At 34.6% G+C, this 16,258-nt stretch overlaps 1 protein-coding gene across 1 annotated transcript in view; it reads right to left on the bottom strand.

Moving 5' to 3' along the window:
- Positions 1-16,258, bottom strand: part of BAZ2B (bromodomain adjacent to zinc finger domain 2B) — a 321,145-nt gene that overhangs the window by 81,106 nt on the left and 223,781 nt on the right. Inside the window, exons 18-21 of the mRNA XM_030796599.1 lie at positions 14,512-14,577; positions 13,042-13,086; positions 12,765-12,797; positions 11,464-11,529 (exon numbers count right to left, since the gene is read on the bottom strand). Of these exons, the coding sequence (XP_030652459.1) occupies positions 11,464-11,529; positions 12,765-12,797; positions 13,042-13,086; positions 14,512-14,577 (210 nt within the window). The remainder of the gene's footprint in view (positions 1-11,463; positions 11,530-12,764; positions 12,798-13,041; positions 13,087-14,511; positions 14,578-16,258) is intronic.

The following is a 16,258-nucleotide window of genomic DNA, read 5'->3' as shown; positions in this document are numbered from 1 at the left end:
TTTTGATGGGGTTGTCTGTTTTTTTCTTGTAAATTTGTTTGAATTCATCGTAGATTCTGGATATTAGCCCTTTGTCAGATGAGTAGGTTGCGAAAATTTTCTCCCATTTTGTAGGTTGCCTGTTCACTCTGATGGTAGTTTCTTTTGCCATGCAGAAGCTCTTTAGTTTAATTAGATCCCATTCATCAATTTTGGCTTTTGTTGCCATTACTTTTCGTGTTTTAGTCATGAAGTCCTTGCCCATGCCTATGTCCTGAATGGTAATGCCTAGGTTTTCTTCTAGGGTTTTTATGGTTTGAGGTCTAACATGTAAGTCTTTAATCCATCTTGAATTAATTTTTGTATAAGGTGTAAGGAAGGGATCCAGTTTCAGCTTTCTACATATGGCTAGCCAGTTTTCCCAGCAACATTTATTAAATAGGGAATCCTTTCCCCCATTTCTTGTTTTTGTCAGGTTTGTCAAAGATCAGATAGTTGTAGATATGCGGCGTTATTTCTGAGGGCTCTGTTCTGTTCCATTGATCTATGTCTCTGTTGTGGTACCAGTACCATGCTGTTTTGGCTACTGTAGCCTTGTAGTATAGTTTGAAGTCAGGTAGTGTGATGCCTCCAGCTTTGTTCTTTTGGGTTAGGATTGACTTGGCGATGCCGGCTCTTTTTTGGTTCCATATGAACTTCAAAGTAGTTTTTTCCAATTCTGTGAAGAAAGTCATTGGTAGCTTGATGGGGATGGCATTGAATCTATAAATTACCTTGGGCAGTATGACCATTTTCACGATATTGATTCTTCCAACCCATGAGCATGGAATGTTCTTCCATTTGTTTGTATCCTCTTTTATTTCACTGAGCAGTGGTTTGTAGTTCTCCTTGAAGAGGTCCTTCACGTCCCTTGTAAGTTGGATTCCTAGGTATTTTATTCTCTTTGAAGCAATTGTGAATGGTAGTTCACTCATGATTTGGCTCTCTGTTTGTCTGTTACTGGTGTATAAGAACGCTTGTGATTTTTGTACATTGATTTTGTATCCTGAGACTTTGCTGAAGTTGCTAAGCTGATAAGCTGATAACCACCAACTAATATTTATAATGGCATATAAAGCCAGTCACAATCTAGCCCCACACAAGTGCTAGTCTCACCTCTCACAATTCACAGTGGATTTCTCATGTTCCAGCCACACTGTACGACACACCTGTGTGGAGAAGACAGCGTAGCCCCTTTGAAGTTACTGCTTGGATGATTAATGATGATGAAGCAACAACAAAGCCAAGACGGGCATGTACACGAGGTTAAAATGGCTAATACTCTCTTTGTACCCCACCCCCAGGTCTTGTTTAGTCACAGTACTGTACCTCTGTATATGCCATACCTACTGTCTAGAATGCCTAGTTCCTCCTCCTTCACAAGAAGTCTGTATAAAGCCTGTTTTTTTTTTTTAATCGTTCCCACAACTACCTTAGACATGGTAGTACTTCTTGTTTTTGAGCTTCCATATAACTTATTATAGCATTTGTTGCACTGTGTAGCAATTATTTGTTTAAAGTTGATCTCTCTCACTCAAGTATAAGCCTCTTCTAGAGGGCAGAGGAACTAACTTATTCACCTGTTTCTTCATGGACCTATTCAATTCCCACCCTGGACACCTGGAAAAAGTTTTCAATGATTTTATCTTTCTCTTTGACTCTTGAGCCTGTATCAGTCCAACTTTCCTCTCCCACTGGTCTCCATAGTCTAAGTATTGTTCTTACTTCTGACTACAGTAGTGATATGACTGTAATAGATACATTTGGTATGTCATGGCATATAAAAATTATTTGAGCATTTATAAATTTGCTGAATGATTAATTCTTCAAATGACACAAACTAAAATTAAGGTAACATTTTGAACTGGTTATTAAACGAATTCAATAGACAATTTCTTCTTCACTTTTAATATTTTACTCTGTGGGCAAACATAATTGCTATCTTCCATCTTCAGTTAAGAGTATTTACAAACCTTTAATCCAAAAGTGGAATTAAATACATTTATTAAGAATATTTAGATTACATTCAGAAATTTAAAAATTATCTAAAGTATATTTCTAACATCTACTTCATTATTAATTTCTTAGCCATATAGCATGTATTGTGATTTGATATGCTTGCAAATAGATACTCCTCCTATAAAAATTAAACAGATTTATTATCCAATAATTTTTGCCAAAAGCTAAAGTTTAAAGTGGCAGTGCTACTTTAGGCCAAAAACGAAGGCATGTAAATTTGTATAGTACCCTTGCTCCTAGACTTAGTATAATGCTCAGAAGAGCAATCTATTTACCTACTTTTTACCTTAGCCTTTTCTTGACAAAGTAAGCTGCCATATTATGAACCTATATCTAATTTCTATAATATTATATTTTGTTGCTCTGCCAAATAATAGGATTTTACAATGGAATTTTGTGATTTTCCAAGGTCAGTTCATAACAGACCTCTGATTTGCCAGAGATAAGACATATTAAACCTATCCTAACATGAAAAGAAAGTTAAAACATATTTTATGTTAATATTGGTAAAACCACAGGACAATAACTTAGACTGTCTACCAATGACTACAAAATGTAGCTCTAGATTTTAGATTAACTATAAATAATTACAATCGCTGGGTTCGGTGGCTCACACCTGTAATCCCAGCATTTTGGGAGGCTGAGGTGGGTGGATCACCTGAGGTCAGGAGTTTGAGACCAGCCTGGCCAACATGGTGAAATCCTGTCTCTACTAAAAATACAAAAATTAGCTGGGCGTGGTTGCGGGCACCTGTAATCCCAGCTACTTGGGAGGCTGAGACAGGAGAATGGCTTGAACCTGGGAGGCAGAGGTTGCAGTGAGCCGAGATTGTGCCACTGCACTCCAGCCTGGGTGACAGAGTGAGACTCTGTCTCAAAAAAATAAAAAAATAATAATAATTACAAGCAAAGCAGCATACATTATCCTAATTTTTTTTTCCTTTTTCCCTCGATCCCCACCCAGTTTTCCAGATACAGAAATTCTTGAAATAAATATGGGCTCTTGGATTATAAGTCATTTATAACAAAATATCTTTTTTATCATCCTAATTATGTATTCTTAGAAGAAACATTATATAATGGGATCTTTTTGTATCAAAATCTTACTAATATCTTAGTTAAGAAGTCAGTTAAAATTTCATTTCAAAGTTGAAACATCTGTTGATAGCAAATGCATTAAATTTAGATTATCCTAAACAGTCTGGTTTCATATAGGGTGAAAATTTAAAAATCAATTTTTTACTTACATGAAAAGATTATTTTAGGGACTCTAAAACATAAATCAAAGGATTTCCACAAGTCAATAGCACAATAACAAATGTATGAATAAATTTATTCTATTTTAGACTTATTTAAGTTAAAAATCCAAACAATACATGTAGTATAATGACCCATTAGTGTGAAGTTTACAACTTATAGATTGTAAAACAGGCCATTTTGAAGAGATCATGTTGCACAGAGACTTATGGTTTTTGCATTTGACAATTCTACCGGGTCTCTCAGATGTTTGTTCTGGGCATAATTAGAAGAATACATTTCATTTGACAGCAAATTGTACTCAAATTTAAAAGGCAATAATATAATTTAAGAGACACAGGTTTACCTCAGGGTACAGGAAGGATAAAAGCATAAATAAGATTAATAACACAAGCCATTTATATATGACAGATGTAAAGAACAAATATGACACTGCTTTATGGGCCAATATTGACTGAGTATTTCAGGTAATTTTTTTAATAGGGCCTATTATTTTTACATTTTAATTTTGTATTTATATACTATAAAAATTAACTTAAAGGAAAAAATTATGAAGCACATGATTCCAGAAACCCTAAAGATACTTCTTATACTTTATAGGTATAAAATACTTAAAAAGAATAAAACTTTCTACTTATCACATTCTTACAAAAGTATTACATAAAAAATTCTGTACTTATTTGTATTTCTTCCCATCACCTTGAGCATTTATCATTTCTCTGTGTTACAAACATTCCAATTATACTGTTTTAGTTATTTTAAAATATACAACGAATCACTATTGACTGTAATCACCGTGTTGTGCTATCAAATGCTAGATCTTATTCATTCTATCTAATATATTCTTGTACCCATTAACCATTCTCACTTCCCCCGCACACTCCACTACCCTTCCCAGCCTCTGGTAACCATCATTCTACTCTCTATATTCCTGCCTTCATTGTTTGTTTGTTTTTGAGATGGAGTCTTGCTCTGTTGCCCAGGCTGGAGTGCAGTGGCGTGATCTTGGCTCACTGTAACCTCATCCTCTCGGGTTCAAGCGATTCTCCTGCCTCAGCCTCCCAAGTAGCTGGGGCTACAGGAGCCCGCCACCGCGCCTGGCTAATTTTTGTATTTTTTAGTAGAGATGGGTTTTCACCATCTTGGCCAGGCTGGTCTTGAACTGCTGACCTCATGATTCACCCACCTTGGCCTCCCAAAGTGCTGGGAATACAGGCATGAGCCACCGTGCCCAGCTACATTCATTGTTTTAATTTTTAGCTCCCACAAATAAGTGAGAATATGTGAATTTTGTTTTTCCTGCCTGGCTTCTTCTACTTAACATAATGACCTCTAGTTCCATCCATGTTGTTGAAAATGACAGGATATCATTCTTTTTTTTTTTGGCTGAATAGTACTCCATTGTGTATATGTACCACATTTTCTTTATCCATTCAACTGTTGATGGACACAGGTTGCTTCCAAATCTTGGCTATTGTGAACAGTGCTACAATAAACATGGGAGTACAGGTTATCTTTTTGATAAACTCATTTCCTTTCTTTTGGGGATATACCTATGAGTGGGATTGCTGGATCATATGGTTGTTCCATTTTTAGTTTTCTGAGGAATCTCCATACTGTTTTCCATAGTGGCTGTGCTTTTTATTTACAGTCCCACCAACAGTATATGAAGGTTCTGTTTTTCTCCACATCCTTGCCAGTATTCATCATTGCCTGTCTTCTGTATAAAAGCCACTTTCACTAGGGTGAGATGATGTCTCATTATAGTTTTCATATGCATTTCTTGATGATCAATGATGTTGAGCACCTTTTCATATACCTCCTTGCCATTTGTATGTGTTGAGAGATGTCTATTCAGATCTTTTGCCCACTTTTAACTTGGATGATCGGATTTTTTCCTATTGAGTTGTTTGAGCTCCTTGCATACTCTGATTATTCTGTACTTACTTAGATAAACTGTCTTTAAATATTATGTAGGATAGCTACTATTACATAAATGTCTCCTAAATTAAAATTGACATTGTTAATAATTCTTGAGTTAGAGATTTTAATAAGTATAAAAAACAATGCTTTCCAAAGTCTACTTTTTTACGTAACATTTAACATTCCACTGAATTTTTTTTTTTTTAGACAGAGTCTTACTCTGTCACCCACACTGGAGTGCAGGGGTGCAATCTCGGCTCACTGCAACCTCCACCTCCCAGGTTCAAGCAATTCTCCTGCCTCAGCCTCCCGAGTAGCTGGGACTACAGGTGCACGCTGTCACGCTAATTTTTTGTATTTTAGTAGAGACGTGGTTTCACCGTGTTGCCCAGGCTGGTCTTGAACTCCTGAGCTCAGGCAATCTGGCCACTTAGGCCTCCCAAAGTGCTGGGATTACAGGTCTGAACCACCATGCCTGGCCCCTGAATTTTTTTTAATTTAATTTTTAAAAAATTTTTATCTTTCCTATGGTGCTAAATGTTAAATTGTTTATATAAAATAATTTAACATTTGTTTATAAAGGCAATTTAATTTTAAAATTGAAATAAATCACATTTGCATAAGTATTAAGTATATTTACTATTTTGTCAATTAAAAATGTGTTTGCTTAAAAACTGTCTACATGTGCAATTCTGCCTATTTTTTTACTAAATAATGACTGGTGTAAATATATAATTATGAAATATTCTTTATTACTTGAATCATTAGGAATATTATGCATTTTTTTCCTGCTTTCTAATTGTTTATTATACGACTTCCAAAACCTGAAACTTTCTTCCATTTCATGGCTTTCTCTCCTAAAGTGCTGACACAGTCATTCTGTGACAGATGCACGTTTAACAACCTTTTGCAGTTTACTGATCCTTGGGGAGACATGCAGAAGACTGTGTTAAAATTACTATGGTTGATTATGCAGTTAATACGAGTAAATTGATTATAAATTTGTGACTGGTATAGTCTGAAGTTTTCATAATGGAAACCAAAGATTTTGAGTTAAATGTTACTTTCTCATGTTGCTTAAACCAACCTTGTTTCTAGGGATTAGTAATAATGAAAGCAGATGTATTTCATATTAAATTATGTTAGAAAATAAGCTTTTTGTATTCATGAGGCTAAAGATTATTTCTTACATTACGAAAATATTTATGAACTATGATGATATACTAATGGCCCTTTAATATTAATATAATAATGAGATAATTTATATAAATCTGAGAATTTTTTTACTAATTATAAATTTATATAACTGAAAAACTATAAAAATTAGATTTCACAACTAGAAAACCAATAGAAAGTTGACAGTTTTTTAGTGAAAAATACATTGAAGTAGTACTAAATCCAAAAGATCAGTGTAGTGTACACAAAGAATCACACAACTGGTGTTTTTGTTACCTCCTTACTTTGACAGGTGTGGGGAGTTTCTTGGAATAATTTCAGGTAATATAGGAGATTTTTAATCAACACGGTGAAAGCAATTTGTTTTTTAAATTTCATTACTCATTAAACACTATTCATAACATTTTCATTTTAATCCTAGTTTTCTTTCTTTACAATAGAATAATTAAAAGATTTAAAGGTATTAACATTTATAATCAGGGTTATGCATAAGCCAATTCAGAATTTTGAACTGTTCTTGCCTAAGTATCATTTGGCCTTCATTTTATAATAAAGTTTGTTCTTTAAATAGGTAATAACAGAAAACTATTACAGATTTGGGCTATCAGGAGGTAATGGGTGGCAGAATATGAAGCCACAAGGTGCCCATTATTGACATTCCACAAGTTACATCTTGTGCATGTTAAGTAATAATGAGGAAATGGGCAAGTACATATAGGAATGCTTTGTTAATACCGAGGTTTGTTAATACTGAGGTTTATGTAAAAGACTGGGCGAAAGTTTTGATCATCGCTAAAAATAGGCCTTTTATTGCTTAACCACTTATACTGTTCAGTTTTATCTCTCTGATATGACTACTGCATTTTGAATATTCTTTTTGTTTTTCCCACGGTATCTAATTTAATCTTGGGCACACATTAGTAGTTTGAAAAATTAACAGTTGATCATAGATCTATGGGCACCATTCATTAGAGCAGTGGTCCCCAACCTTTTTGGCACCAGGGACCAGTTTCGTGGAAGACAATTTTTCCACAGACACAGGGGTGGGGTGGTGGGGGGAGGGTTTCAGGATGAAACTGTTCCACCTCAGATCATCATCGTTAGATTCTCATTAGGAGTGTACAACCTAGATCCCTCGCATGTGCAGTTCATAATAGGGTTCATGCTTCTATGAGAGGGTTCATGCTTCTATGAGAGGGTTCATAATAGGGTTCATGCTTCTATGAGAATCTGATCCTGCCCCTGATCTGGCAGGAGGTAGGGCTCTGGCATCTGGCTCAGGTGGAGGGGACCCCTGCATTAGAGGAACATAATTCAAAATCAAAATGACTGATAAAATTACCCAGTCCATAAGTCCTGTTCATGGGTCTATGGTTATCAGATGATAACATTTTTTTTTAGACAAAGTCTCACTCTGTCACCCAGGCTGGAGTGCAGTGGTATGATCTCTGCTCATGGCAACCTCCGCCTCCCAGGGTCAAGCAATTCTCCCGCCTCAACCTCCCGAGTAGCTGGGATTACAGGTGTGTGTCACCAGGCCCGGATAATTTGTTTTGTGTGTATTTTTTAGTAGAGAGGGGGTTTCACTACCCTGTCAGGCTGGTCTCGAACTCCTGACCTGAGGTGATCCTCCTGCCTCAGCCTCCCAAAGTGCTGAGATTACAGGGGTGAGCCACCACGCCCAGCCAATAACATTTTAAGAACTCAATTTTACCTATGAGATTATCTGAAACATTCTGATTTAGGATTATTTGTGGCATACGTTATTGCATTGTTAAATAATAGTTCCTTGAGTATTTGACTATAACAAAAGAACACCATCTAGAGTAAAATAAAATAGAAAGATTTTACTATCATACAAAGAGAATTGCATAGAAAACATAATAATATACTCAAAATTTAATCATTGTTTTGTACTTAATTTGATTTTTTAGTTCTGCCACAATAACTTTAATTTTACCCTATCCATTCACTCATTTACAATTTTCTAGGCACCTCCTATTTACTTGGTTATAACTGAGGCACTGGCAATACAATGGCACAGACAGACAAGAGTCCTGTCCTCATAGATCTTCTATTCTGGGAGGAACTAGCCCATAAACAACAAGATGAGCGAATGGGGTGGGGTGTAAGAAAAAGCAAAATTAGGTATTCTGGGAAGGCCTTTTTTTTTTTTTTTTTTTTTGGAGACAGAGTTTTGCTCTTGTTGCCCAGGCTGAAGCGCAATGGCGCAATCTCGGCTCACTGCAATCTCCGCCTCTCAGGTTCAAGTGATTCTCCTGCTGGGAAGGCCTTTTTGAAAAGTTAACATTTGATTGATGACTGAACAACAAATAGGAACCATGTGAATATTTGGTGGAAAAACAGCAATAGTACAGACCGTTCATTCAGGAATAATAACAAGACAAAAATGACCAGAATATAGTGCATAAGGGACAAATTGTATGAAGTAAAACTGGAGTGAGAGGCAGAGGTCAGTGGGAAAATGCCATGGTGAGGAGCTTGAACTTTATTGTAATTGCAATGAGAGGCCCCTGGATAGTGTCAGGATATGATCTGGTTTACTTTTTGAAAAGATCACTTTGGCTGCTCTGTAGAGAATGCATAGGGAGTGCTGAGGAAATCAATAATGAGAACAGAGAAACCAGGCTCGCTCTTTCAGCTATTAGGATTTAAGTCATTACTTTGTGTACATATGCACTTATTGGCTTTATTTTGGTTTAATATTTTAACACAGTTGCCTTGCCATTTTTTTTCAAAGTCCTTATGCTTAATATATCCAGCCTTATTAATAACTTGTATTGCTCCAATATAGGTGGGTTAATTTTCCTTCAGCTCTTCTCCCTTTATCTGCTACCTGTTTTTAGACTTATAAGTACTTCAGATTTGCCCGTGAGTATTCTGTATTCTACTTCTGTTTCTTTTTGCTTAGGACAAAGGTAGCTAGGAGAGGGAGAGCTATACCAGGTTTCTGGTATCTCTTTCTCAGTTTTATTGGAAGAACTGTAGTGGACTCACTCTATTTAGTCAAGAGTATATCCTTTTCCTCCTGAGAGGTGCTCTTGGGCTTTGATGGATTCTTAGAATATCTAATTTTAATCAGCTTTATTTATCCTGTGGCTACCACCCTCCACTCAACCCAGATCTCCTTCACCTTTCTGCAGCAGCTTCCCTCACTCTCCCCAGGCCCTAGTGGGCAAATATGAAAAGCCAGCGGGAGGGTTCATGTCTCTGAGGCCTTTGGGGTGCCTCTTTCACCTGGGCATTCCCCCTCTCAGATGATCTCATTCTTACTATTTTACTGGATCTTCTCTTCTAATGAAGCCTAGTATGCCTGAAGATAACGTTCTGGGTTATTTTGGTTAGCTTTCCTCCCTGCCAAGAAAAACCAGAATGGCAGCCCTGGTTCTTTTCATTCCTTCTGATTAAAAAACAAACAAACAAACAAACAAAAACCCACAATTGGTAAGGAAGAACTTATCTCCTGAGGGATTTTCTAGGTCTTTTTCCTGAGCTACTAATTGCTCCCTCCATTTCCATCTCTCCAGATTGAGAGAATTAGGTTCAGTGTTCAGGCTTTTAATTAGTCCCCTTCCCTACTCTTCCCTTCACTGTACTGTTCCCATAAGCGAATAGAGAGCAGCCATGCCAATTCCTGGAATACGTTACCTCTCTCTTTCCCTGACTGTCATTTTTCAGAGATTATGGTTATAATTCCATGCACAGATGTATAGATTCAATTATTATATTAGGTATAGAGGGTGTCAATAGGCCTGGGTAATCAAAAGGTTAGGGAAAAAAAGACAGCAGGAAAAGTGTTGGAGTAAAACTTCCATACCCTTTAGGAAAAGTCACAGAAAGTGATTGCTGTAATATATGTTACATGCTATGTTAAGTCTATGCTAAGAGGTAATCTATGTCAGTAGTTCGCAACCTGGGATGCATCTTGCTAGGCCCACTCTACACATATGTAGTATCAATGGTTAAGTACTATGTGGTGCCAGGCACTGTTCCAAGAACTTTACATACACAGAGACACATATCCATGTACTCATCTCTTCAGCCCTACCAAACAGAATTCAGTATTATCTTCATTTTATAGATGAAATGAATCACAGAGAAGTTAAATAACATGCCCAAGGTCATATAGCTGGAAAGTAATGAAATCAGAATTCAAATTCAGATAATCTGGCTACTTTGCACAGGTTTCAAAACAATACACCTATTTTCTCTACACACCAAAAATCTATATTGCTAATTTAAGCTAGAGTTGAGACCAAAATACTGAAATAGAGCCTCCCAGCTTCTAGATCAAACAGTGTCATTTTCATTAATTTTCACTTATTAAATGCTTATCTCACTCGAAAATCCCATACCTAGGAGGTAGGTATCATCTCAATTTTAAAGAAATGGCTTGAAAATGTAAAGCAAATTGGTGGCAGAACCAGCAGGGGAATCTGTGTCTTTCAACCTCCAAAGCCCCAGTTATAATGACTCTATTCAACTGTTTTAATACAGAATGTTATTCCTTTGTAACATATATCTATTTTAACCTTTAAGTGATTTCTATTAAACTCCAAATAAGCTCATTCTGATGTACTGCAATAATTTTCTTATTCTGAATTATCTGTTAAAAGTTATTTTAAGAAAAGTACTTAGGCCTAATTTTACATAGAGAATGCTAAAGAATAATTCTTAGGGCAGAAATCCATGGTCGGAATGGTTTGTGTTTGAATTAGGATATACAGGACTTGTCTAGGCATGCTGTAATACTAGTTTTGTGAAACTCTGGTGTAATAAATAGCTACTTTATCTAAACCAATGTTATTTACTACACTAAAAAAAGACAATTAAGATCTTAGCCAGGAAAACTAACACATACATTGGAACTCTTCCTACATTCTTTTATGTTCTAACACTCAGTTGCTATCTCTAAACTTTTGGTTTGCATATGAAAACCAGTAAATCACAACAAACCTATATTCTGAAAAATTTATATTTAGAAGAACCAATGCTTTAGGAAAAAGTATTACTTTATAAGGTAATATTTTTCTAGAAACATACACTTACTTCTGCTTTTTTACGAGCTTCCATAGCTTTCATAAGCATCATGTGTTGTCGCCTTCGCTCTCGTTCCTATTAGGCCAGATAAAATGTGGAAAATAACTCAACCACAATTAACAGTTTGATTTTCCAATAAAAAACAAAAACAAAAACAAAACAAAAACTCAGTATAGCATGTTTAGCATTTATAGACAAGTCACAGTAAATACTAAATATAAGACAAGAATGGCCAGTCTGTGCATGTTTTAGTTCAGGTTTAGAAAGCAAATACAAGAACAATCAAAAGCAAAAAGGTAAAGCAATGAACATGGAGACAGTGTAAACAGAAGCATACAAGATTTACTTATGGTCAGTTGTGATGCTCCTTCAAAAGCTGGCAGAACAAAAAGCATAATGGTTGGCTGGAACAGGTCAGTTACCTTACATCTGCTATTAGAAAAACCACAAATACTATGGCCAATTAAACTAAAGGTTGTGTTGTTCTTAAAATTTTAGATCAGGAAGAAATTGATTTATAGTCACTTTAACTTCATGATTTTAGAGTTGGTTATTTTCAGTACAAAATCATTTTGCAAATCCAATAAGCCACCAACAAATTAGAGTTTTTTTAAGGCTTTTATACCAATTTAGTTAAACTAGTCTTGTTTCACATACAACACCAATGAAATGGGATATTCCTATTTACTGATGTCTGCCACCTGATACACTATTTAAAGCCACAAAAGCTGCACCATGGGCTAACAGGTGGAATCTTAAAGGCACAGTATGAAAATCAGGTAAGCACTAGTTTAATTTGACATGCTCACTTTAGTTTTAAAATAAAAAAATCACATATTTATAATATCTAATTGATTTTTTTGTTTAAGCATATTTGGTTTCTCCAAAGGGATATTTCTAAAATTATTTCTAAAATTTGTCTATGAAACCAGAATATATTTCATATTCTCTCATCAAGCAAACTCAAAATTCCCACTGTATTCAATGGCAGTTTTGCATCTAGAATGATGGGAGAATATGGGTCATAATTATATCTAATTGTATAGTGATCCAACTTTCTTTGTGACATCAGTAATGTAAATTTTTAGAGAGCAGCCTTATTTAAGGCTTGTACAATTCAATGTAAAATCTTGGAGATGCATCATATTTCTTTATAGACAGACAAGCAGATGTATGCAATGCACTGTGCTGTAAAGCCATGCAGCAGTATGTAATATGACAGCAGCCAGTGCTACACTTTATGCATTGCTATGACAACCATATCACAACCAAATCACAATGCGGTGTTAGATGTACAAAAATAAACATACCCATACCATATCTAGTCTATGCCTCTCCAACTCCTGGTAGAAAGAGTTGGCACAACATTATGAAACAGAAATCACAGAGTCATAAAATCAATTTTTTAACCCCCCAAAAAGACACCAATACCAAAGCAAGGCAATAAACTGTAGGCTGAAGGAAAAACTTAAGCAGAAATTATATCAGAAATTTTAAAGAAAATATTTTGAAGATTTTCCCCCAAATAGGTTTAAGCAATATTATAAAATGTACATTCAACAGTTGTACAACTATACATATACAGACCTGATGTTTCAGAAGAACAGCTTGTTGTCTTCTCATTTCTTTTTCCTTAAAAATAAGAAACTTTTAATACATGAATTTTAGAGAAGATTTAGAACATGCTAAAAGTATTAAAAGTTTCTTTTCTGAGATTCTATAGTCTTCCATTAGGTTGAACCATATGAAATGGCCAATATTCAATTATTTTTTACTTATAAAATGTCAATTTGATTTTGTATGCTTCTACCTAACAAATATTTACATAGAAATCATATAATATGGTAAATATGGTAGCAAGGATCTTTCTTCAGTAGTCATTTTAACTTAAAATTTAATGAGTGACTGACCTAACTGCATACTTCAATGGCACATTCATTGAACTAACTAGCTAGATGGTCAGAGCCTATCAGATATAACCCACACACATATTTTTAAATCAGTTTAATACATTATGGTGCAACCCTCAAATCTAGCTGATTAGAACTCTTTCCATTATGAATATAAACTCTCAAATATACTCTATAATTAACATCATTTTTTTTCATTTCTATACACTACGTATGAATTAAAGTGACAAAAACTAGGCAATCAGTGTGAAATTTTCATGTCCACCTATAATTCAGGGCACCATTCCAAGGGGATGGGGCTTAAGGCAAACCATTCTAGGAATGTCACCAATCTCAGTATTTTTATAAAGGTAAAATATGGAGGAAATTAATATTAACGGCAGACATGAAAAGGTAGAAATTTAAAAAATAAAGTAAGAGAGTCTATGTAGAAAAAATAAACAGTTCCCTGGCTTTACAAAGTATAATTGTGGTGGCTGTTTCAGTCCCAGTAGGCTCACCCAGCTACCCCCTTTCAGTATTCAGTTACTGGTGGATGGCAAAGTAGGGGAGGGGAGGAAGGGGACAACTCTCCTATACCCCATGCCAGGAAATCAGAACAAAACACCCCAAATACTTGAAGTTAAAATAATTAAAAGCAGCTAATTTTATTATTGGTAAATAACAGTTGATGAAGTTTGGCTTTTTTTTCTGTAGGCTTTTCATTTTTAATACATAAAACAGTTGCTGAATATTAACAAAAAAACGTTATAAAGGGGAGAATCAGATTGAGACTCAAATATAAACATACCTATACCATATCTAGTCTATGCCTAAACATAAACATAAACATAAATAACACACAAGACAGTTTGGGGGGGTCATTCTTATCTAGCAAAACTACATACAGGTATTAAGCAACAATTTACATTTCTGGTTTGATGTCTCCTAAAGAGCTCAAAGCATTACAAAAAACCCTGCATAATAAAATAAAAATACACATACAATGTACATACAAATAAAAACATACACTATACACATGTTGTATCTGCTAAACATATTTTCAGATAGTCATTTTGAAGAAAGCTATTTTTTCATAAAACTGATGTCAGTATAACATAGTTTTTATTTTTCAAAAATAAAAACTCTGATTCTCATCTAAACTAACCTTTATTCGTTTCTCGGCCTCCAATAATTTGGCATTTGCCGCTTCTTCCTTCTTTTTCTTTTTAGCCTGTGCATGCAAAACAGGTCTCAAAGTCATGCAACAGCACCACTACAACTTGCAAATAATGTCAGACTTGAAATGAAGCTGCATGTCTCACAAGGTACGAAACAGTATGTAACACATATGTAGACAATTACAGATTTCCCCCCAGTTAACATTATGTTTAACATAATAATTTTGTTTCTAATTTATAGATTAGCATTAGAATACACAAAAATTTCTTAGATTCATAAGAATATGACAGCTTTTCTTCTTCAAGCTTTGTTAAAAGTCTGAAATAATTGAGTGTTTATGTTCTTTTACCTTAAAATTTAATCACAGAAAAGTGATTTTGTCACTTATTGTTTTTCTGATTTTAAAAGTAAAACATAATCACTGTAAAACATTTAGAAAACAGAAGATTTTAATTAATAAATAAAAATTATTTCAAGAATTAGTAATATTTGAGAATGAACCTGTTAACTTTATTTAAAATTTATTTTTAATACTTGAAAATTTGAGATAAAGAAATTCATTATTGGTTTATGTCTATTAAGTGAAACATATTAAGTCTGATTTTCCCCATCTCTGTATAGTGTGGTTAAGTTCAAGTGTTTTTTTTTTTTATTATTATTATACTTTAGGTTTTAGGGTACATGTGCACAATGTGCAGGTTTGTTACATATGTATCCATGTGCCGTGTTGGTTCACATAGAATGAAAACTTGTAATCTCATCTTTCATGAGGCACAATCTGACTATTAAGATCATGCTATTTATCAAACATAAGCTTCATAATCTTAAAATCACTAACTGTGTAGAAGTTTCATAACTAGTAGTTACTGTCAGTTTACTTTAAAATAAAAACATTTTCAATTTCTGGTTTTTAAAATTAATTTGAAATGGGTAGGAAAAAATGTGTGTGTTTCTAGAAGGAATAAAACTGTAACAGAGAAAACCTCAGCTATCTGGAGCCCTCAGGGAATAAATTGTTCTATAAAGCAGCAGTTTCCGGAATGGTGGAGAAGTTGTAATAAATTTAAACATGAAAAGTTTATTTTCACTCTTTTAGATGGAAATAATTTTGAGACATGCCTGCTTAGACACAGTACACTAAACGTAATTTGGCGTTTTCTTGATGACTCAGGGCAATTATTTGCAATATCAGTTATACTGCACAGCTCCAAAGAGTAATGCCTTTGGGCTATTAAGGTTTTGAAAATTGCTTGCTATTCAAATAAAAGATTACAGGCTGTTGCTAGGCTTTTCAGTTCCTATATATGCTAGCTGAAGTTTCCCTGTATTTTTTCCTTGCTGTCTTTTGCCTATTACTTTTGCTGTTGCCAACAGATGTCCTCTATCTCTATTCTAATTAGTCTTGTAGGGAAGAGGGATATGGTAGAAACCAGAAAAACAATCTGATAAAACTTTGTATATTTACAATTTACTTTTACTTTTGAAACGTTACTTCTGCAAACATTTGTTTCTAAACTAAAAGTAAATATCAGACTATAACTATCAGCCCTAATGATTTTTCTTTTGTTGTTTACTTTTATACAAGTAAAACATTTTAGCGCATGAACTTTATGACAACTCCACTGACTGCTCAGAAGTTTTCCTGTTTCTTTTGTCTCATTTTGTATATCTTTACTGTTGGGATTAGATTAGCTTGCTAAATAAGGCTCAGATAAAGTTTTATTCTATGCAGA

This window comes from Nomascus leucogenys, chromosome 17 (assembly GCF_006542625.1).
Source record: "Nomascus leucogenys isolate Asia chromosome 17, Asia_NLE_v1, whole genome shotgun sequence".
Lineage (NCBI taxonomy): Eukaryota > Metazoa > Chordata > Mammalia > Primates > Hylobatidae > Nomascus > Nomascus leucogenys.
Note: the sequence above shows the minus strand (reverse complement) of the source record. Positions and strands in the feature narration are given on the sequence as shown.